A 24408-nucleotide genomic window follows, 5' to 3' on the forward strand; every position below is an offset into this window, starting at 1 on the left:
GTGATTCAGAGAAAATTGTTTTTCCTTTTAGACGATTTGAAACATTTTGCTGATGGAACAAAATTGCACTCTGCACATCTGCTTTTTTAAATGAAAAAATGACCACTCATCATTTCTGTACAATCATGCTTTTAAAGACTATTTTTAGTGTGTGTGTGTGTGTGTGTCTGCATGCTTTACTTCTTTATATCTTAATTTCCAGATTCCCTTCATTAATATTTCCAATAATCCTTTCAGACATGAACGGTTCAGGACGTCATTATCAATAGCAGCTGGGACCAGACCTGCTCTGCATGACTCTTCATTCTCAAGCACTTTCCCGAACATCATCGACCTCCTGCTGCAGAACCGGTGGTTTGAATCCCTCCCGTTAAATATAATCTGTTTGCCGGAGTTCGGAGAAACCACGTGGACGCAGCTGCTGCAGCTCCGGCCTGAGCTCGGTGATCTGGGGTCAGTGGGACCGTCTGTAGCTCCACACTTGTTCTGGTGTTGTTAAAGGTCCAATTAAGTGCAGCGTTGAATTTGGTGCGATTTAGACGCGTGATACATTCAATTTGAATTAACTTTGAATAAACAGGCGACCGGCAGCAGCTGGGACAACATGACAACAGCACGTTCTCCAGTTCAGAGTCTGTGAACCAGGTTGAGCTGCACCAAACGTTTGAATAAAGAGGTGAACAGATCCTTGTGCAGCAGCAGATCTTAACTTCAGGCTCTGTGGACTGAGCGGCTCACGTCCTGCAGGTCACGGATAGAAAACTAGCAACCAGCCTCACCACAGGATCAGGAAACAGCTCATTCAAACAGGCACTTTGAATCTGCCAGAGCGAGAAGGAGAATAAAAGATTTGCTTCACGTGGAGTTGTGACCACGCTCTTAGAACCGCCACCGCTCGAGTCTGAGGACAATGATGTTTGCAGATTTTTTTATCTTTTTGTCCTAAAAATCATCTGGTGATGCAAAACCACACGTTTCCCAACAGTCTGTCCTCCAGACTCACAATCAGAACAACTCACAAAAACACATCATTCCCTTCAGGTGGGAGAGAAATGATTTTCAGACGTCGTCCTCGTCGCAGTTTCTGCTCTGAAATGTACAAAGTGCTCCTGAACGTGAAAATAAAGATTTAAATAATAATAAATAGATAAAACAACCAATGACAAGAGACGCTCAGTGCCAGTGTGTTGGTTTCACATCTTTACTGAGTCACAGTTCCAACACGTTTCACCAGCAAATGACAGATGGAGAAAACAGACGAGGGAGAAAGACTAAAAAACAAAACAAAAAATCATCACAAAAACAGAACAAAATCTGTAAAAGCTTGTTGTCATTGAAAAAGTAACTGTTTAAAAATCAGTGTTGTGCTGAAAGACAGAAAGAGACGAGGATGATGCCCGAGGCGTCGCACGTCAGATCCAGACGCACAAACGTGAACCCACACACAGGAAGCGTCTCTCTGTCCTCTGGCTCCCCCGTGTGCTCATGACCGGGTGATGCACGAGTGCGTCTGACGTGGACACGTTCACGACGGGAGGCGAGGACACAGCGAAACACACTGAGCAGCAACACACAGCAGAGATAAGGGGACAAGAGAACATGGGAAAGACACAAACTGCTTCCTGTCAGATTCACTGTGTGATTCCGAGGCTCGTGAAGCGTTTCAGTACAATCACCGCTCCACCGTGTCGCAGCGTCCATCATCTCATCTCCCATTTTTTTTTTTAACATAATCTGGATTATCTCCTGTCATCATCGCGACTTCCTCCTCCTCTAAAAGCCACTCCAGATAATCTGGAGGTCAGCAGATCCGTGGCACCGTGAATGTGTGCGACACACGATCAGACTCCACTGATCCCCGTTCACACGCGCTCGGCCCCGGCCCCGTCCTCCGTCCTCCATCCCCCTCGCAAACACAGACACAGAGAGAGAGAGAGAGAGAGAGAGAGAGAGAGAGAGGAGTGTTCCTCGCCATCCAGTTCCTCTCCACAGAGTCGGCCTTCACGTCTCCTCTCAGAGTCTGTGGGCGGCAGTGGGCAGCTCCTCACCCGACGACCCCTGACCCCTGACCCCTGACCCCTAACAGAGGTCGGAGATGTAATCAAAGTCCTTGAAGAAGTCCTGTTCTTTGCGGGACAGCGTGCGGCGCTCTCTGGGCGGCGTGAGGGTGGGCGGCTCGGCCGTGAACTCCGTGTCGAAATTGCTGACGTCTTCTTTTCCTACGATGGTCGGGACGAACGGCGGCGGGACTTTCCTGTGGAGAAGAGCGTCCCAGTCCAGACCCTGAAAGACAGATTGGAGTTGAGGATTAATATTTAAAGGTGCAACATGTGAGAACTGTTCAATTCTAATATATAAGATATTAAAATTCACTCAAGCTTTTATTATTATGTTCATATATATATATTAAATAAGTTCTTCTATCATTAACCTTGAACTCAGTTTAGAGAAGCTTCACAAAGTTCACGCTCACCCTGAAAAAAGGTTGTTTCTTCACATCCTCAGCATCTTTTTCTCCAGAGCCCAGACGCCTCTCAGGATTCCTCCTCAACAACTGGGAGCAGAGAAACAAGCACAAGCTGCAGAAAACAGGTTTCAACTCAAATAAACAACTTCCATTTTTCACATTTCCAAACATCTGAAGGATGTAAGAAAAGGAAGGAGACCCGGAGCCCAGAGTCGAGTCTCACCCGTCTCATGATGCCGATGGCCTCGGTGGAGAGGAAGCGAGGGTAACGCACTTCATCGTTCACTATGCTGTCGAAGACCTCCTCCTCATCGTCACCGGGGAACGGAGACTGAGAGAAAAGAGACGCATTATAAAATAATAAGAAACAAAAGCCACCGTGAACTTGACCTTTGATGAACAACGTCTCCTCCCACCTCTCCGACCAGCATCTCATAGACGAGCACCCCGAGGCCCCACCAGTCCACGGCTCTGGTGTACGACGTGTCCGTCAGCACCTCAGGGGCCAGAAACTCAGGGGTCCCACAGAAGGTGCTGGTCCTGTCCCCAAATCCCATACCTCAGAAAGACAAAGACAAAAGGAGGACAAAGTGAGCTGAAGTGTGAGGACGGAGGATTATTGACCGAGCGGGTGATGAGAGACGTATAATAAATAATGCAAAGCAAGAAAGTTTGTTAATGTACGGAACCTGGTGTCGATGAGAGATGCGCTGAATAAATAATGGACACTCACCTTCTTTGCAGAGCCCAAAGTCTGCGATCTTCACAAAACCCTCTGTGTCCAGCAGCAGGTTGTCCAGCTTCAGATCCCTGACGAGGACAAGAAAACCGCTTTCACACCAGATACGGAGTCTAGAGAAAAGTGTGTGTGTGTTGGAGACGGACCGACGACTCACCGATACACAATCTTATGGTCGTGAAGGAACTGAAGACCCAACACCACACACGCCGAGTAGAACCTGTCACACACACGACCAGCGGAGACACACGCTGTTACATAGTCACGCTTAAGAGATCGAATAGATCGTGTGAGCATAGACACAGTGTGGAGCTTTCCAAGAAAACACACACACACACACACACAGACACACACACAGAGAACTCACACAGCACGCGGCTCAGAAAAGACGTCAGCATGTATGTGCATCATGAGGTCTCCTCCTGCCGTGTACTCCATGACAAAACAAACATGTTCTGGTGTCTGGAAGCATGCAAACAGGTTGACCAGGAAGGGGTGGTGCGAGCCGTTGACGGCCTCAAAGATCCGCTTCTCACACATCAGACTGGGGACAGACAGAGGAGGGGAGGGGGGGGGGGGACGCCGATGAGACAGGAAGTTACAGAATGAAATGTGCAGCGGAGACTGGAGGTCACCGAGTGTCGGGACGTCACCTTTCAACCTCGTCCCGAGCGACGATGTCTCCCTTCTTCAGGGCTTTGATGGCGTAGAGGCCGCTGGTCTGTCTGTACTCCGACAGCAGCACCTGCAGAGTCGGGACAACGCTTCGTTAGTCACTTCAGTAAAACGCAAAGGGAGTAAACACCACAAAAGATAATGACCCTCCTCTATCCAGCTGTCTTCTATCTCTCCCAACTTAAATGACCTTTTCATATCGTATTCACCAGATTGTGTTTATTAAGGTTTTCTCGAGGCAAAACAACAGAAACACTGTCATCGATGTTTTGCTGCTGATCTCCACCAACGCCTGAGGTCAACATTTGTCTCCTCAGCTGCTAAATGCTCCTCTGTGCTCAGCAGCTCGTCTGAACCTGAGTCTGTTTGGTGCTGAGAAGAGTAAATCGACGTCCACAGAAATCAAGACGAGCGGCGCGAACGCTTTGAACCTGGGGTTGAGATTGTGTGTGAAATCAGACGGTGACGTAATGTCTCTGAGGCGGCTCCAGCCCACAGAGAAGCTAAACGGTTCCGGAGCGCTCGGTTAACTTTGGTTGAAAAGAGGAAACACTGGGTTTATCAGAACTTCCTCAAAAAACAACAGCAGCTAAAACCCTCGGAGCAAAGAGAGAAAAATCACATCACAATAATTTCGATTTTTAAACATTTTTGCTGAAAAGAAGAAAGAGAATCAAGACATGCAGAGCTGCTTTTTTTAAAATGAGCAGCGTGAGGGTGTTGCTCGTCTTGTGAGGGAACTAGAAGCACGGGTACCTTTCCAAAGTGGCCCCTGCCGAGCACGGCCATCAGCTTGAAGTCCTGCAGGCTGACGGGGCCTCTGCTGGCTCTGAGCAGCAAAGATTACAGGCAGATTAGTGCGACGTAACACATGAGGCCGGAAAAAAAGCACATCCTGTACGTGTGTGGCAAATCCACAACGATCTAAAATGTCGGGTTTCGCTATGATTAATGTTCACTGTCTTTATTTGAGTTTCAAAGTATTTCTCGCCATGTGCCACAGTAATGAATTCACGACCAGAAAAACAGGTTATACCACAGGAGCATATGTGTGCGGGGGAGTGTTTCTGGTGTCAAGCTGTGTCGGCCATATTGCAAAAAAGAAAAGCTCAGGTGTGTCTGCGTGTGTGTGTGTGTGTTACAGTGTGTGTGTGTGTGTGTGTGCGTGCTTGTGCACCTGCGTAAGGAATTCTGGGGCAGCGATCCGGTCGGCTGCTCGTGCCCAGGGACATCCGGTGTGGGCGGGGCCTCGATGACCGGCGTCTGTTCCTGTGAGACGCCACAGAGAAGAGTGGGGGGGGGAGTGAGAACATCAGTAACATGGAGGAGAAACAACAACAGACACGAGGACAAAAAAAACATTCGTCAACATCTGGAACGACCTTCAGTAAAGACAGTCAAGCAGAGATTGAAGCTCATCAGCTGACCCCCCCAGCCTCGCTCCCCCCCCCCCTCCATTCCCTCCTCACTGCTAATTAGTTCTCTACAAAACATCATCAGTAATTAATCCCATAATACTTCAACCCAGTCGGACCATCTGCCACAGGCCGTCTCCTCCCCCCCCCCCCCGACTCTCTGCTGCTCCAGTTCTCTGTCTCCAAAATTCAAATGTGCTTTATTGGCATTATGAGGTTTTATTTATTAAAGAGAATAGATTTAGTGTTGAATTCAGTTTCTTCCACTTCTATAATCTTTATATTATTGAAGGTCATTTCCTTTAGGCTCCTTGTTTTGTCCATGAACTAGGAAACGTTTTGTGTGGTGCCAGGAATTTGAAACAGCTTTTGGATCATGTTGATTTGATTTTAAAAGTATGATAAGAATATTGTAAAACTTTTCATTTAAGCTCCTTGTATTTTATCTTTATATATTTCACCCAAAACAAATCTTCTAACTTGCATTGATTTCTAAAATACAGATTTTTGTCTGTAACATTTTAAGTTATGTCTTTATCTGTTTTTTTTTATTTTTCTTTCAGTTTCACTCGTCCCTTCATTTCCTCCTCCTCTCTTTTTCCCTCTCTCTCTCTCTCCGTTGCAGATCGTGTGATTCACACTCGGTAACAAACGAGGATTTGCTCTGGACCAAATTAACCCCCCCCCCCCCTCCATCCACTTGAGTCTCATTAAATCTGTCTCCCTGAGTTTTCACTTCTCTAATTATTCTTCCTCCTCCTCTTCTGTCAGGCCCGTCTCAGATTCCACTGCAGCTCACAGAGCAGTGGCCTGTGAGCACGGAGGCTGCAGGTAGGAAGTGAGCAGAGCGGTAACATGATCGTGTAGAGATGCTCATCTCCCCCCCCCCCCCCGGCCTCTGTCTGCTCTCCTTCCTGTTCCCATCACACTCACCGAGGCAGCGGGGGCGTCCACCACGTCTCTCCTGATCTCAGGTTTGGGAGGCGAGTCGCCGCCCAGATTCAGCTTCTCCACTGAGATTTCTCTGCAAAGCAAACAAAGACTAAACTGAGAGAAGAGACTCGGAGTCTGTGTCGCTGCAGAGAAACAAATAAGATGCTGACATGAAGAAAAGGACTCGGGCCATGGAAGAGAAATGAGAATAAGGGGAAACTAGTGAATGGTCTGTATTTACAGTATATAGCACTTTTTGCACATAAATACTACTCGTGGGTTTGTGGGGCCTGAATGTTCGACTCTAAACACTTCAATGTTCTTCAGCTCACATACCCGGAGCTTCGTGTGTTGCTTGAAAAACTGGGCGTGTAGGCCGGGGCGTTGCTTCCACTGGGGATGGCGTTCCTCAGCAGCCGGACCCAGGTGGCGATGTCCACGTTCATCTGACGAGCGCGCAGAAAGGCTTTGCCTGCAACACACACACACACACACAGACACAGAGGACTGTAATGGAAAAGTACAGATTGTGACTTGTTCGTTTTTGCAGGGAGGACATGGGAGTGGATCTCCACATGCACATGCCTGCAGCAGGGAACTGAGTGCTTGCTTCTGGCGTGAATTCGCAGAGTGAAACCGAGAAGTTTAAGATGAATCCTGCCTGCCTGCGGAGGACGGTAACATCTTTATGGATGTTTCAACAGCCACCGACACACATCTCCCGGTTCTGCTGATGGTCAATCTGACCGTGACGGATGGCGCTCACCTGCACACACAGATTCCCTATGTGCACGAGCCGTGAGGCTGAGCTGCTGCATGTCGGTTTGCGTCTCCTCTGAATGTTTTTAATCCCAAGACAGGAAATCATCATCTGTGTCTGTCTGCTGTAGCAGTTGGAAGAAAACATCACCGAATAAGGGCAGACACCCTGTTTGTCAAGGTCACAGCAGTGAGACACCTGGTCAGTGGAACTTTCCCACCACAAAACCTCGTGAACATACCGTGTTGTTTGGAGAAAACCTTCTTCTGCCTCTGGAGCCGTCGGCCTCGCTCTATTACTGGGTTGAAGAAAATCACCTGAAACAAAAATCACAACTATGTTGAAGTGACAAAACTGAAACTGCAGTAAATGTACATCTGAGTCTCTCTCGTGTCTGTGGATAAACAGACTATCAGGGGCTAAGAACACTATTAGAAGCCCCTTGTGTGTGTGTGTGTGTGTATGTGTCTGTGTGTGTGTGTGTCTGTGTGTGTGTGTCCTGCACCTCGGCCAGCAGCAGCCCCTGAGGCTCCAGCTCCAGCTGAACTTTGTGTCGTTGGTTGTCCAGGAAGTCTTCCAGCTTCAGGTACTTCAGAGCGCACAGGGAGCGATAATCTCTCCAGTACACGGCGATCTCCATCTCTCTGGACTAATTACACACATCATGATATATTCACTGGTCACAGCATCAATCTTTGAGATGTTAAAAACTGGAAGTAGTTAGATAACTTTAAAGAACAACTCTTATTGACGGATATTATCCTTAACAATATTAATAATATCCACATTTGTGATTATTACACAAGCTTACACAGTATGTATTTTAAACATTTCCTGGATATTGACGTATTTACAGGGACTTGGTGCTTTTTCTCTTCTCTTTTCACAATAAAGCAGCTCATTACAGGATGTTCTATGTTCTCACGTACAGAACCTCAGGAACATTTCAGGAAACCACCTGGACTTCAGTGCAGGTCTGAAAGCAGCTTCAGAATCTTACCCTCTCCAGTTCTACAGTGAAGGTCTGATCCCAGGCCTGTTCTCCAACCGTTCTCCAAGCTGTCTGACCCACCACTGTGTTCTCCAGCTTCAGCACCGCGCTCACCTCCGCTGTAAAACACACACACACACACACACATCAGAAATGTGCCTCTTTATGGATGAAATGTAATATCAGAATAGTACATTGAGGGTGTCTGTACACACTGGAGAGCTCGTCGGTCTTGCCCGGGATCTTGAGGCTCATGCTGCTGGTGCTGCGGCTGTAGAGGCCACTCAGTTTGAAGGAGGAACGTCCGTCTCCCAGAGAGTGAGAGGGGAGAACCACCGGGTTCCCTCTGCTCCGCCCGGGGATGGTCTCCAGCAGCCCGACAACGCCCAGAAGATGCACCTGAAGGGTTCCTGGAGAGAACGAAAGTAAAGATATTAAAGCTGATCGTGGGCGAGGCGGAGACATGTGAGGTTTCTCTGTCGTACCTGTGAGAGGCGACGGCTTCATCAGGGTGCTGTACTGGTTGTGGACATAGGGGGTGCTGTGACGGGAGCTGAAAGCCGAGGACGACGCCAGCACCAGCTCCTCCTTGATGAGGCAGGCCTTGGGATGATCCTCCGGCAGCTCCAGCAGCCGCTGCTCCAGAGAACACCTGAGCAGGTCGAGACGCTGGGACGACTCGCTCAGACCACACTGAGCCTGCAGGACACACACACACACACGATGATGGAAGAATTACAACAGATGACTTATCACATCTTAAAAGTCTGTCAAATCTCCGAGCTCGGACCTCAGCCATGGCCTTCTTGTCCTGGACTTTCCCTGCGCCCAGCAGTCGCAGCATGTTCTTGGCGCCCTCGGCCATGGCGTGGTCCACGCGGTAGTGATGCCACAGCTCCTCCACACGGAGCTCCACCCCACACATGTCGGGCTTACCTGGTAAACAGAGCTCGTTTTTAGTCACGTGACATGTGAGCGACAGCAACATGCAGCAGAGAAGATGTAGAGAGAAGATATAGATAAATATATGTGAACCACAGTGATACAAAAATACAGATTATAGTGGTTTTAAAGCACGGGGATGAAGGGAGGGTGTGTGGAGAATAACATGAACATTATCCGCACGTCTAAATCAGTAAGTTTGTTCTGTAGCTGCAGCTCTTTCTGCTGTTCTGAGCTCTCGTTCTCCCTCCCTGCTTATTCTCTGTTTCATCTCCGTCTCTGTCCGTCCTCTCCCTTCTCTCTGTCCTCACCTCTGACTCAGTCCTTTCAGTCTCACTCCCTTCCTGGCTCCCCGCATCTGACCTGCCTCCTCTCTAACCTCTGGTAAATGAGCCGTGGCTTTTAGTTGTTGGGCAACATCAAGGGGATGCAGGAACATCAATAAGGCTCTAACCTGGTCTGTAATGGACAATGTGTGTGTGTGTGTGTGTGTGTGTGACTGGAAGCCTCTACACTGTTAAGTTCTAAAGAAAAATTGATCCATCACCACCTGCATCATAAAATATGCAGTGTTTAGAGGATGAGAGTGGCAGGTGGGATGAAAGAGAGGGAGAGCATGAAAAACAAAGGAACGACGGATACTCTGGTTGTCCTCGGACTGCTCCGTGGCCTGCATGGCCTTTCGGACCTGCATGCGGATGATGTCGATCTTTGTCTTGCTGTCCTGCAGCATCTGCTGAGCCGTCTGGAGAAACTTCTTGTCCTGGAAAACAGGAGGAGACGAGGGGAAGAGTGAAGCAGCACAGATCGAATGTTACAGAATCAGCCAATGCAGTAATGTGGAAGTACTGCTGACAGCTGAGTACCTTAGTTCCTCCATTCAAATAGATGGGAATCATGTTTTCCGCCCCCTGTTTGACCTTCAGCTCGATGTTGAGCTGCCGCTCCAGAGCTGCGATGCGGTGCTGGGTGGCCGACGTGCGACTGACCGACCCCGGGGACCGAGGGGTATCTGGGCGAGAGGAGTCAGGGGTTGGTAAGAGAACAGGCTACAGACTTTAACTCATTATTTGTATCCTCAGGTGGATCATAAAGCTCATGACCAGTGATTTTACACGTTAAATCCTTTCACTCATAATCTGGACATGCTCTCAGTTGGATTATTGCTGTTTTAGAAGGTAAATAAAGGCAAATAAATAAATATTGTGGTGTAAACGTGCACAACATGTCATGAAGGTGGTTGTGGATAAACTACCTGTGTTGTCATCGGGGCCTTTCACCACGATGTGCGCGTCCAGCTCCTGCAGCTGAGTGTGGAGCGACTCCAGCTTACGCTTGGAGCTGCGCAGCTGCGAGTCCACCTGCTGGGCATTCCTCTTGTCGGTGGTGGCCCTGCGCAGGTTCTCCGCGCCCTCCTTGATCTTCAGCTCCTTGCGGATCTCCCTGCGGATCCTCTCGCGGTGCTCGTCCAGCCGCTGCTGCACACTGGAGTCGGAGAAGTCGGAGTTCTGGTCCAGACCGAGCTGCTGCAGCACCGACAGCCCACCTGGGTCGCTCTGAGGAGAGAGGAAGGAGGGCGAGAGGGTTAAGGAGGAGGAGGAGGAGGAGGAGGAGGAGGAGGAATCAATGAGAAGATATTACAAATATTAAGTTAAAATGTGTATGAAGAGAAACTGATTCAGCGGTGACACCTCCAGCTGAGAGGTTACGACCTACAGAGCCGGTACCGGTCACCTCGCAGAGTGAAGCATTGTGGGAGGAAAGCAGGAGAAAACAGCGTGTGGAAGCTGCTGAGCTGAGACTGTGAGGCAGCGTGAAGAGCTGAGTGCTCACATCGGCTCTCTCCTGATCAACACTAATCAGATCAGAGGGGATTAGAACTGCATTAATGCAGACTGAAATCAATCAGGCTCCTGTCGGCCTCTGGACGGGTCACAAGGAAACACACACACAGGCTATACATGAAAAAGATTCAAGCTTCATCCCAACACACCTTGTGAATCCGTTTATCTATAAACTGAGATTTCTGCTATAAGTGAATCACAATTACAGATGTTAGGACTGCAGTTGTATTTTTTTGTTGTGTGTGTCTGTGTGTGTGTGTGTGTTTCTATATGCTTGTATGTATATGTAAATGTGTGCAGACACAAGGACGTGGTTGGTGGAGCAGTTATCTGCTGGCTGGTGATTGGCTGCCAGGCAGAGATGTTGCTGTAAGAAAGTGGAAGAGGAGGAGAATAAACGTGTGGGACGAGCTGAAGTGATTAAAGTGTCCAATGAGTCAGAATGAGACTTCGGTGACTTAATGGTTAAGACACATGTCACAAAACCACAATGTCCACACCTGGATTCCTGAAATAAATACAGAAATTACACCTAATAATCACATTATCATATCATAATAATCACATGAAAAACTGCTTTTAGCAATGAGTCTTTCCCGATGTCACGACTAACCAACACTCGTCATGCACGACCAGACAAGGGACAAAAAGAACGTGAACAGCAACATGCAACAGGCCTTTAAAGGCACAGTACACATATATTTTACCAACAGCAACATAACAAAAGCCCAACATATATATTAATATCATGCTTGAGGAGCTTTAACACGTGATTTAACGACCTCAGATCAGTCAAATGTTTTGCTGATAATCAAACGTTTGTCATAAAGAAAAGTTTAAAACCACAACCACTTCACTCAGGGGCAAAACTCTTTCGATAATTATCGATAATCTTTGCCCAGATCCTCCAGACGAGCAGAGAACCACATATATTCTCCACCAACCTTATTGAAAAGGCCTCGAAAGCCGACCTTAAATGTCAATGCATTCATTTAATGTTGTGACATTAGATCTAATCGGACACACACACACACACACACACACAGGGTATAATGACGGGGTGCTCAGGGCCTTTCACTGCAGCGTGCAGCCAGCCGTCCAGCTTAGCAGATCTGATTACAACTTCTTAGGTCTGTGTGTCCGTCCAGCTACATGCAGGCCGGGGCCGCAGCTCTGCTCTCATTAAAGCCATAATCCATCTGCAACACAATACAGCACAACAGTCGGCCGCGTCCCGAGCAGCCGAGTAAAAACGGCGAGGAGCGGGCCGACGGCGGCGGGATCTCAACTGCTGCTTTGATGCAGTGTTTTGTCACCGCACAACTCTGGAGTAAATCAACTGAGCGTGTTTCTGTGTTGTTTTCTGTCAACGGAGAAACTCATCACAACATCATTCAACAAGTTCTACTGATGTGGAAGTCCTGAGTGGTTCATCGAGGCAACAGAGAGCAGCAGCGGCAGCGGTGGCTCTGTGCACCGTGACAGGAAGGGAGAGTTTGTGCCGTGACGCACTCTCGTTCAACACAATACAACTGAATCCCTGGTGTTTTACAACAAAGACCCACTGGAGCGAGGAGTAAGACGACTCGCACAGTGGAGCGAAATCACAACGGCACACGGGAAAGAAAACCTCACGAGTGATTCGCAGCCACAGAGATGTGTTCAACAGGAAGTGAACGAGGAAGCTGACAGAAAAGAGAAGGGCCGCCGTGATGGATGGGGAAGAGAAGAGGCGGCCATGTTGAGGCCTGCGTCGGCTACAGTTTCCTACCCATGACTCAGTGTCACTCTGCTCAGTGTGTACGGGGGAATCGACTGTTCGATCCCCGGGCAGCTCCTCCAGTGCGTCCTCACTGGCCATGTTGGGCCTCCCTCTGGTGTCACGCCCGGGCCCCCTCCTTTCCCCTGTCCCCTATCACACACACACACACACACTATCATACACACACTAACGCCGAGCGATTTTCCTGCCTCATCGAAATCCAGGATGTCCTCTACCGCCAGGAATCAAAAGCCGGTCTAAATTCAGAGCAAGTGAACGTGGCAGAGGAAGAGAGAGCGGCGTGCACCGATCTCCACCCCGCTGCTTCCTGTTCTGCTCTCGGCCAGATAGAGACGTCATGCGACAGACGTGCACACACATGGAGGAAGGTTTTGTAAGTGAGAGAGCTCACAGACACCAGCTTCCTGCTACCGGGTTTCCAAAGCTGTTGTGAAAGATTGTGGTGATGTCAAAGAGATGATCAGACCAAGTACAGCAGATCGGTGCGTGTGCATGTGCACATGCAAAACAGTGCATGTCTGTGTAAACGTGCAGAATTATTTGTATTATTAACCTGCAGGTCTGCGTTTTTATTAAAGTGCACTAAAAGTGGTGAATTGAGAAAACGAGAGAAGAGGTTAAAGGGCAAAACATCCCCGCGATGCAGAAGTGAAACCAAGATGTCCTGAATGTGAACCCAAAGTCTGAGCATGAAGCGATTGGAGGAGGGAGGTTCCACTGATACACAAGCTCGACCAATCACAAGCCTCAGCTGTCAATCGTGTCCCATCCACTAACATGGTGGAGGCAGGATTTGTAACCTTTCCTGCAGCCAGCCACCAGGGTTGGTTGAGACGCCATGGATTCACGTGACGTCCGTCTTTATTTACTGTCTCCCCCCCCCCCGGAGAAACCACACCTCCAGTGGGCGGATCCTTCCCGGTCCAACCTATCGCAGGGTGCATTTGCGTTTTTGCTGACAAATGTCCAACAGGGACGAGCTGATGATGGCCTCGTCCTAGTGGCTACAGACGGTGTCTCTGCTGTCCAGCGTCTGTCCTCTTCCTGTCAGTGAGACACACACACGCCCACGGGGTCACTGACCTCCGAGCCCTCACTGTGTGGCAGATGGCTCTCGCTGGCTCCCTATCTGTATCTGTGGTACCATGCAAACAGGATTCATGCTCGTAGACACCAGAGCACAGTCTAGTTCTTCTAATTCACTCACACTCCTATAGGGGAATAGGAAGTGAAATAACACGATGGGCCAACAAATGCAAAAATACAGGCAGCTGCTCTTTCTGCTCTTCGTTTTAATGAAACACAAACGCTCCGTGTATCTTTGAGCAGTAAGACATTTCCTTACCGAGCAGCTCGGCCTCTTGGAGCCTCCTGAGTGATGCAGAGCGGCGGTTGCGGAGATAACAGCCCCCATGCATCCATACTGTCGCTCACCTTCACAGACACAGGTCGGCTCTCGTCATCACAAGCTCGATTCCTAACGAGTCAAACGTTAAACACGAGCTGCAGCGACGCCTCGCTCACTGAGTTCAGTCAAACTGCTCCGACCACAGGATCAGGAACTAACATCACTTCACTTTATGCAACTGAGCCTTAAAGTCACAGTCTGTGTATCATATCTGCATAAATGTTTGTAGAAATGACATATTACAGAATAAACAATGCAGAATTTCAAGTTCTACATATTTGGTTGTTTTTTAATTTACAGTTATTTATGAAACGTCAGCTACGTTAACATACAGAAACCATCTTTGAGAAATCTCTTTAGTTTGGTCCATGTCCCACCAGATAACATGGAGGAGGCAGGATTTAGGAGCTATGCTGCAACCAGCCACCAGGTGATTCACCATTCATCATGTCACGTTGATTCTTTTTCTCACTTCTCTTATATAATCTCACACCCTCCATCTCCCCCCCCCCCCAGTGTATGTGCTCCTCGCTCCACATTTGCTCTCGCTCCCTCTTTTCTTTATCATATTATCAATCCGTCACAGATCATCTCCTCGGTGTCTGGTTGGCAGACTTCTGCCCGGAGCCGTCGGTGGGTGACACAAAGCCTCAAATCCCTTTGATTAAGTTTGAACGGCCCGTCAGCTGTGCCTGTGCCTGGGCCTAAAAATAGAGATGGGGTCTATTCTGCTGGGGGTAGAGGGACGGTCGGGGGGGGGGGGATTTCTAACTCGTACCCACTCACCGACAACTGCAAATGACACAAAGCGATAATAATGATTAATAATGACTGGGCTGGGGACTTTTAACCTAATTGTTAACATGCTGCCAAATATAGACATCATTTCATAAATGTGGCCTCAGCCAGATATCGAGTGGAGGTGATTTTATCAATATTTCAGCCTGTGTAGACGTGGCCTTGTTGCCTTGAAGTGTCACACGGTGTTTCAAGCTGCGGAGACAAACGTGACCCGAGGACCGAGGTCGTTAAAGGAAGTGACATCGTCAGGAGGCAGGAAAAAGACTGTGGGTTTATCAGGAGAGGAAAACATGAGCCGACCAAACAGAAAGGAAAAGAGAGAGAGGGGAATTAAGAGGTCACATTTCCCTTAAGAGTGCCATGCATCACAATGTGTGTGTGTGTGTGTGTGTGTGTGTGTTACAGTGTGATACGCAGCTTGTGGAAGAGAGAGAGAGAGAGAGAGAAGTTGGGAGAATCGATGTAAGTTTTAAATTCCCCTCACATCCTGATGTCTCCACACTCTGCACGCTGTGAATGGGATCTGGGTTAAAGGGGGTGGTTTGGAGTTTGCGGCGGGTTGGGAGAAAGTGAATTCCAATTAATCTCTCTGAGCACAGACACACACACACACACACACACAGACACACACATACGAACACACAGGACTCGTACACATGAATTAAACAGCAGTGTAAGACTGTCATCTGGATGTTGTGATGACTAACAGGAGGAAACGTCGCAGGTCTGAGAGACGTGTGCAGAGTTAACTCCAGGACTCAGTTTCCCCTCAGTCATCTCACTCAAGTGCTTTTAGATCTGCACAGCACATATGTGACTACAGCCATCTTAGCTTAGCATAATCTTAGTTTAGCATGAAACCCTGGAAACAGAAGGAGACAATTAGCCTTGTTTAGTCGGAAGATTAATTTTAATTTGATTAATTAATCGTGTGGAGAATCATTTGACTCGTGTGGACTCGGACTGTAAACACGTGTGCGCTGAATGGAGGAGAGTATTTCCCTGGATATCCCAGAGGCTAATTCAACGATAGCCTCGATAGGCTACTAGATCAGTCCGAAGGTAACACAACCTACACACGACACCTCGATCATTCATGAACCATCTTATATTTGCTTTGTTTAATCCGCACTTGAAACAAAGCGACAAATTCTAACAAAAACAAGTCGACTCTGTCCCTCTGTGAACGAGTTAACAGTTTACAGACTGTACCTTGGACTGTGTGTGTGTTTCCTGCTAATCCCTAAAATCCCTCATATTCCAGAGAACATTCTCTCGCCAAATCTCCTTTTGCCGTTTTTCCAGTGCATCACGTCTGTATGTACATGCTCTGCACAGCCAGAGCGTCATGAACGCACCACGTGCACGAGGGTAGGCGATTTCTCCCAGTCTGGGTAAACAGGAGAACGACTGTCCTGAGGGTGAGGTGAGAAACAGTGTTCTGTGTGTGTGTGTCAGTGCACATCTGTCTGAGGCAGTGTGCATGTGTGTGTGTGTGTGTGTTTGTGTGCGTGTGTGTCCGCTCCACAGCTGTAGGAGGAGCAGATCAGCATGAATGGCATCTTTGTGAAAGGGTCGATCTTCTCAAGAGACTTCAGTAAACACTGTAAAACGTGTTTGTGTTCCCAGCTTTGTCCTTTGTGAACTGTGCTGCAACAAACAGTCGCCCTGTGCAGGCTGCTGAGGAATAAGGCAGAATAAAGCCCCAGTGAGAAAAGCTCTGCTGTGCACATACTTAATCTGCCTCTGTCATGCATGTAACACAAGCTCGAGACATACGGGACAAGTGAGGGACACTGAAAGGAAATTGCACGACGAGGGGAAAACTGTTTTTTTGAGATTCGTTATCTCCTCAAGCCGACAATGAAGCCAGTGCAATCAACTGCATTTTAAACTGTCCAGTAAGAGGGACTTGAATCCAACAGACATAACCCACTGTTCTCTGAAGTGGGCCAGCACGCACCACCTGCATATATATAAAAAGGCAGCGAACAAAGTTGTCGACCTACAACAGTCAACCTGGATTAGTCTGTAACTCAGAGGAATGAGGCTCTTCGTGGCTTTACAGGAGAAGCCACTTTAAAACACACTGATCCACTGGATTTTATGATTCCAGTTTGGGAAGGTGGGTGTAAGAAGGGAACATCCATCCGCTTTCTGCAGCTTATCCAGAGTTGGTGGTATCCCTTCGGTATCCCAGTGGTTTGCGGGTCGTCCTGTGGGATCCAGATGTGTTCCCAGGCCAGATGAGATACAATTCTGTTCCAATTCAAGAGCTGCTTCGTTTAGAGGCTGCATTCGAAGAGCGGTTGCATTTCAAAGATCCCTTGAAACATAGGCCAGAGAACTGCGCCCTTCCATAGTATCTAGAGTAGCTAGCTAGTGGGCGGCCAAGCTGCAGCTCAAAGTAGCTGACGATGCAACAGTAAGACTAAAGGACAAGCTGGCTACGCAAATACAGAAGAAGACCAGGCCATCTTATTTTTGTTTGGCCTTTGCAAACTACTTGATCTAACAAGACCAGAACTTTGTAGACCAAGCAGATCAAGCTCCCTGAAGTATTTGGCCTCCGAATTGAGAGAATACTACAGTCTCTCCAGCTGTGTCTGAGTTCTACCTGCAGACGTCCCAGAGTGATGGAAAACGTCCCGAGGGAGGTATGGAGGAACAGTGACTATTCTCAGGACGCCTCTGTATCGAGGTAACTCATTCTGTTTGCAAACCACGACCCAGAAGCTCCAGGTGAGATCAACAGGTCACCAGGGGAGGCCGGTCGTCAGGCTGCCCCACGGCCTGAGAAGATTACACAGAGTTACCAACCCCTAGGCTTGGATTGAAATGGAAGTCAAGCTCAGGAAATAGCTGGAACCAAGGTTCCCCAACTCCTGGCTTTGTCGTAGGAATGAAGAACACATCACCTCTCTGGGGGAATGATGTGCAGTTCAATTCAAAAAGTAGGGTGAGCTGCATAAAGACAGAAACTAAATGTTTGATAACCAGCTTTTCCACATGTGGCTGTTAGCAGCTTGGCAGCGTGAGGCACACAGCGCTCAGTGCAGTGTGAGGATGTCTGCTGAGAGCGCCGCTATGTGAGGGAATGGTTGAGCAGCCATGGCGGTAATGGACGTGGAAAGCAGATTAAAAATGATTATGGCAGAAGGGCTGAGGGGGATAAGAGGTCCATTCCATAAAGCAGATGATTATCCCTCTTTACTGATGCCGTTGATTACGATAGCAAAGCATTCATAATCACGAAGACATGACAAGATGAGGGAAAACACAAACGTTAACAGATTTGTGTTGTTTTTAAAAACAGCACGATGAAAACAGGAAGCCACTGGTAAAGGGAAGATGTGTTAAGGTCACAGGAGTCAACAGAGAGTTGTTTTTTTAATTGTCTCGCTCCTCATTTAGGTTTGTGCTGCTGAATATTTTACTCGTTGTTAGTGGATCTAGTAAAACGCCCGAAGCGAAACAACGTGTTAGGTCGTCCTTGTGTTCAGTCTGAATCCTTGTGACTTTCCCAACATGTCTGTGAGTCTCAGCCTCAAGCTTGTGATGCCACTGACTATATATAGATGTTTAGACGTCACTCACTTCGGTTGTGATTGTGTTTCCTCTGTGAGGTTTCTGCAGTTTCAGTTTCACATTTGTGTTGTGGCTTTTGTATGCGAGACATCTCGGTCACTGTACCTTTGGAAAACAACTGAGGTCGACCGCACAGAGGAAGAGGGATAAACTGACTCTGGCTGCACAGACAATATATTGTTAATTGATCCGTTCACTGTCAGAACATATATGAGGAAATATTCCAAACCTGATTGTGTAATGAGCCCCATGTTTGAGTGACATGAAATAAAAGGATGAAGACAGACACACAGGTCACGCAGCGAATGGACGAGCTGCACTGAACTCACTGAAGAAGTCTCGCTCTCTTCTTCTCTGGACTTTCCCTCCGCAGATGCTTCGTCCCATTCATTAGACTATTTACACTCCTCCTGTTACAACTCTCATAATCTCTCCCACATTGTGAACGGAGGGCGAAAAAAACCCGCCACAAAACAAAAGTACCTGGCTGATACTTTCGATTCAATTCATCCACAGAGACTTTAATGACAATAGCTGCAGTTTGGGTTACGTTCTGAGGGGCGGCCTCCTCGTTGGGCTTCCCTGCTTCTATCTCTGCAGGTAACAACAATAGCTCCAGTGTTGAGGGCATTAACTGGGCCCGGCGCGCCGCTGCTCCCATGGAGCTCCAGGTCTGTGCTCCCCTTAAACCCAACACCGCTGCAGAGGCACAACACGCAGGCTATCACATGACCCCTGTGCAGCGGCGGGAGGACTCATCTCCAGTGCCTCAGGTGTAAACATAGTCAGGTCACATTTCTCTTGACTTGAGTTTCTCACAAAACAGTGACTGAGTTTCAGGAGACTGTGGCGGAGGTATGTGCTACACCGAGTTTTGAAATCTACGATGTGTTGCACCATTTCTCTAACTTGTCCTTCTTAGCAACACATTCTTCAATCCTGTAATACCAGCAATCCCTCAAAGCCCTGGAACACTCACACAACCAGCTTAGAAAGAGCCGAAACACAGATGGACACGAGTAACCAGTCTAACTTGCAGTGAGTGCGTCTCTGTGGTGTTTAGGTTGTTTCCTTCCTGTCGTGGTATCAGTGGTAAGCACAGCTCCGAACGCCTGGTGGGTGATGGGCATGTAGCAGCAGCAGCTGTTCACACTGGGCAGCTGAAGGGAATCAGGCCGTCGGACTGGCCCACAAACACGAGACAGACATGGATCACCACTTGAAGGGGAACACCACATTTCTTACATTTCAGGCTCTGTCTGCTCCCTGATGAGTTGAAAGCTCGGGGTGAAATGCTCCCATTGGTTTTATTGACCAGTGCCGTCAGTGCATTGAAGCTGTAAATGCAGCAGTTGCATGTTTTTCCACTGGTTTCTGTGGGAGACAGATTTCTGCAGACACAGTTTAATCCTGGATTCAAGCGGGAGGGTCTGGATGTTGGGGGCTTGCGTGTGTGTGTGTGTGTGTGTGTGTGTGTGTGTGTGTGTGTGTGTGTGTGTGTGTGTGTGTGTGTTACAATGCTTCCCTCTTAGGGGGTCAGACACACAGTAAAGTCCGCAGCCTCTTAATCCTATTATTTCCATCGCAGTGGCAGCTGGAGACACAAATTAATGTGAGTGTGATTCAAGACATCATTGTGCGTCCTCACACATGCGAGACCATCGACTGACCTCGGCTGCCTTTATACGAGCGTGCTCAAAAAAGTCTTCAGACGCCATTAAAGAAATGGACCGAGCTGCTTCCACTCGCCGCGGTGATCGATAAAAAAGTCATCTGCAGTTCGCCCATGCAGAGGCGGCGGCTCCTCTGACTTGCAGAACTCTTGCAGACGATAATGACAGGAAACCAACAGGAATAAAGAATTCATGAGAGGGCGGCCGCAGAGCGAACAGCTGCCTCCGAGTGTAGGTTATGTTGTCAGCTGAGCGCTCACGCCCTCGGCCGGAGGCTTGATTTACACACCTCAGCTCCATGTGGAGGAGAAGCAGGGCCAGAAAATAAACAGGCCCCAAATCAATGAATACCGGCGCGTCAGCAGGGACAAGACAGAGACGACAGGAAGGGACCGACACCTGAGCTTCAATTTACACCGATGGGCTCTTGTGTCAGCGTCGTAGAAATAAAGAGACGAGAGCGATCGAGGTCAACCCTCACGCCGCGGTGCCTCGCTGCTCTTTGACAGGCTCCGCCCATCGTCGTTACCAACGTGACCCCTTGATCTCAATCCGCTGTCTGCCGGTCGGCTGCCGTGACGCCTGAACCCTCGTCTTCATCGCAGTGGGAAGCAGCATGACCAGACAGAAACTGCTGGAGTGCAGCTCAAGTGATCACAGAGGATTTACAGGCCACATCTATATTAGTAGGTTGTTGTTTGGAAACAGGAAACGCTCAAATAAAAGCTTTTCAGTTTGGGTTTTATATGATTGAAGACAACACTTTTTTAAACTCAACAGGACCTGAAGCTGCACCACGACCCACATCACCTGTTCCTGTTGATCCTCGTGCCCACACACACACACACACACACCGTAGCTTTCCAGGAAACGCTTCAGGCTCCTTCCCACTTCGGGGAAACTGCAAAATGCGGATGAAGCGACGTCACGGAGTCAAATTGGTCGTATAAAGGACGGAGTGTGAGAAACAAAGTCACATTTGACTCCACCACACTTTGTTTCATGTCTTCACGTGTGTGTTGCTGGAGCCACTAAAGTTAAAGTGAAGCCCTTGCGGGAGGAGCTAGTGACCACAGAGCCATGTGCACGCTCCTGAGCTGGACACAGACCGGAACTCAAACTCTCCCACCCCCCACAGGTCCGTCCATGACTCACCCCGCTACGACCTGAGGGCACCGCCGAGTCTCACATGGAAAAATCCTGTCACGTATTTTGGGGAAAACTGAGCTTTGCCAAGGTTGTTGTGGAGAAACCGTGTTTGTCTGCTTTTAGAAACATTAAAAATACCACTGACTTTGTTTTGTCTGTATTGATTGTGTTATGTATAACTCAGATTCCTGCTGCTCGGATGTGAAGAAACAACCGGGCCTGGGTTTGAGATGCACGCAGGCGTAAATCGAACGCCATTTCCTAGAGAGTACAGGAAACATCTGCTACATCTAACATCGAGGAAGTCCCAAGGTCAAAATGGAGGACACCTCCAAAGGTGGTGGAGAATGACGAACTCAGATCCAGACGGATGAACTGGTGATGCTCACCAACCGGACAAGCAGCAGAAGGAGGCAGCTGTGACAGAGGAAGCCATCCCTAGCCACAGAAACATCAGGAACACGAGAAGCTCGACAGACACCGAGGTCCAAACAGCTGAGACACGAGTCCCTCAGACTTCCAGGCCTGTGGTTAGAGGACCTGAGCTGGAAGCAGGAAACTGTCCACATGGCCTCGGTCGTCGCTGAGTCACGAACGTGGGAAACTCTCCGTCTGCTCGGTGTGAGTGTGTGTGGCAACAGAGACGACCGCACGTCTTAACGGGTCCGTGTGGAAATGTGGTGAGTGTCGAGTTTGAAGGCTCCGGGCGTTTGGTCTGCTTGAGGGCTTCGATAACAAGATGCTTCTGTGCTCCTCTGTGGGAACTGCAGGACGGAGGCAGGACATCTGAGGCCGAGTGTGCAGCTTCAGTTTGCACCATCACCACATCACCACCCCCCCACCCCCCCACCCCACCCCCACACAGCTCCATCCCACACATCCTCACCTCTGCAGACATCCACTCACCTCCAGGCGTTTACCTCAGTGAATTCATGTGGATAAATGAACCACTTTTAATCTAAAATACTTTATCGTCTGATAAAACACTCAAATAAAAGACTGTTGACTGAAACACGTCTGTATTTCATATGTAATTATGCTGTAATGCTTCAGTTGTCATGGAGTCAGGTGGTCAATGCTCATTTAAACCAGTCACATATATCGATAAATATGCATCTTTACAAATATCTGGTTGCACCACCAGACGTTTTTCCGGGTGGTGAAGTTGAAAAATACTTTAAAACATGAATTCATTTGTCGGTGACTTGTCACATCTTCACTTGTCAGGTGGTTTAATGTTAATTTACACCACAGAATAATTGGTTCGAGTGTGGTTATTAAATATAAAACTTACTGTACTGATTATTTTTAATTTGTGTAATTAATTATCCAACTTTAAATGTAAATTTGGAAGCTGAAGATACTAAATACCTGGACGATAGAAAGCAGTGAATAGAAAACACTACATTTGGAAACTTATTAAACGAATGAGAATCGTTTAAAACACATATTTCTGTCTTACTTCTGTATTGAAAACGTGTTTTAATACTTTTCTAGAACGTGTATGTGTCACTGAGCCACATCTGTGCTACATATAGTACTTTATACTACACATCTGCCACATCTGCACACTCACAGCAGTTGTTAAACTCACCTGTAGCCCGTTGTTAGCCATCAGGAGCCTGGCGCTCAGCCAATCAGGAGAAGGGAGGAGGCTCCAGGTGAGTTGTGTCGATGTGTCACTGGATCATTGTCGGAGGTGAAATCCTCCGGAGGTTCTCCCACAGGTCACAGAGCCCCGGAGCACGCGCACTCTGACGGACTGTCTGTGGACATGGAGCCGGTGGAGCAGGTGAGCAGAGCGGGGAGGAGGAAGAGGAGGACACCGTCACCTGGCTCCGGGAGAGTGATCTTCATCCTTCACCTTCATCCTCTCGTCCTTCATCCTCTCATCCTCTCATCCTCTCCTCCGCCGGGACTCGGCTCCGGTTCATCAGCGGGACTTCCGAGGACTCGTTCCCCGGCGGCGCTGCTCTCTCTCCCGCTCGGCTCTGCGGAAAACCTCCGACTGATGGAGGAGGAAACAAGTGTCCGGTCAAACCTCCATCACTGCGGCGAGACTTCCGACCGAGACCTTCACAATAAAACCGAGCTACAGGGACAGAAAACCTCCGGTGTAACTATTTATGATCTGGATCCAGATGTGGTTGTTTGAAGGAAAATGTTATTATAATATTAAATATAATAATGATAAGAGAAATAATAGCAATGATAACAATACTACTACTAATAATTATTATTATTATACTGCTAATATGATTAATAATAATAATGCTGAGGATGATAATAATGATAACAATAATAATACTACTACTAATAATGCTTATTATAGTAATAATAATAATGATAAAGAATCACAAAATAGTTTGTTTAAAGAGGACTTTTCAAAGCCCACATTACAAAGTGGTTTTAAATAATAATGATAATTGTTGATGAACTAATAGTAAAGTTTGAGATCTTGATTAAATCTGTAATTGTGCATTTCTTTTATTTCTCAATTATTTCAATGTTTAATGTCTTATTGCTTTTGTATGTTTGTTTATTCTCTGTTTCTTATATTTATTTGAATATTCTTTAATGTCATTTTAAGCCTGTTCTACACTTTGGTCGTTTTAAACGTGTGTAAATAAACTTTGACTTGACGATGAGACGTCACTGCCTCAGGTGTCCTGGTCGTTCCAGGGTCTCGGGTTCCAAACTGCAGAAGCTCTGTCCCCTTTGGACCTTTAGGATCTTTCAGCTGCTGGAGCAGACAGAGTTTCAGTCTGAGGACCTGAAGGTTTGTGCTGTTTGGTTCTAAAAGGTCAGAGATGTATCTTGCACAGAGACCATGGAGAACCTCAACAGTAATCAGTCAAATCCTAAAATCAGGGTGATGTGATTGTTTCTGCTGTGATTAGTTTAAAAGGTCTGGCAACTGAGTTCTGAAGATCCGGCTCATCGTTGGACCAGAACCTCACTGACCCACTCAGAGGTTCTTGACCTCTCCGGATGTTTTATATGAATTATCAGAAAATAATTTGTGCTGTGACAACTGACAAAGCCCATTCGTTTATTTGGCAGGAGGGACGCATGCTTTTATGTTGAAGCCAGTGCACTCTTTCCTGTGCTGGTGTTGTGGCTTTGTACAGGAAACCAGCAGCTGCAGAGAATCCTCAGTCTGAGACCTGTTGATCAACATCCACACTTCATTCATCATGTAGATTCACTGTGTTTCATGAAGATGCATCTTCCTGGTTG

General features: G+C 47.8%; 1 protein-coding gene across 3 annotated transcripts; it reads right to left on the reverse strand.

Moving 5' to 3' along the window:
• Positions 1-1728: 1728 nt before the first annotated feature.
• On the reverse strand, positions 1729-23188 carry LOC117765937 (serine/threonine-protein kinase N1-like). Of its 3 annotated transcripts, none has more exons than XM_034592572.1 (22): positions 22763-23188; positions 10178-10478; positions 9789-9934; positions 9565-9685; positions 8771-8916; positions 8466-8679; positions 8196-8390; positions 7990-8099; positions 7495-7638; positions 7231-7306; positions 6566-6701; positions 6230-6320; positions 5059-5150; positions 4638-4710; positions 3860-3951; positions 3574-3750; positions 3364-3426; positions 3201-3277; positions 2884-3026; positions 2691-2798; positions 2474-2554; positions 1729-2283 (listed from the first exon to the last, which is right to left on the reverse strand). In XM_034592572.1, exons 1-22 carry the CDS (start codon positions 22781-22783, stop codon positions 2080-2082), a joined length of 2811 nt encoding a protein of 936 aa, XP_034448463.1. In that variant the 5' UTR covers positions 22784-23188; the 3' UTR covers positions 1729-2079. The 3 variants fall into 3 exon arrangements, with proteins under 3 accessions (XP_034448463.1, XP_034448462.1, XP_034448461.1); XM_034592571.1 differs by lacking the exon at positions 22763-23188 and adding an exon at positions 13895-14037; XM_034592570.1 differs by lacking the exon at positions 22763-23188 and adding an exon at positions 12538-12914.
• Between the last annotated feature and the right edge of the window lie 1220 nt (positions 23189-24408).

Source organism: Hippoglossus hippoglossus, chromosome 8 (genome assembly GCF_009819705.1).
Source record: "Hippoglossus hippoglossus isolate fHipHip1 chromosome 8, fHipHip1.pri, whole genome shotgun sequence".
In the NCBI taxonomy this organism is placed as follows: Eukaryota; Metazoa; Chordata; class Actinopteri; order Pleuronectiformes; family Pleuronectidae; genus Hippoglossus; species Hippoglossus hippoglossus.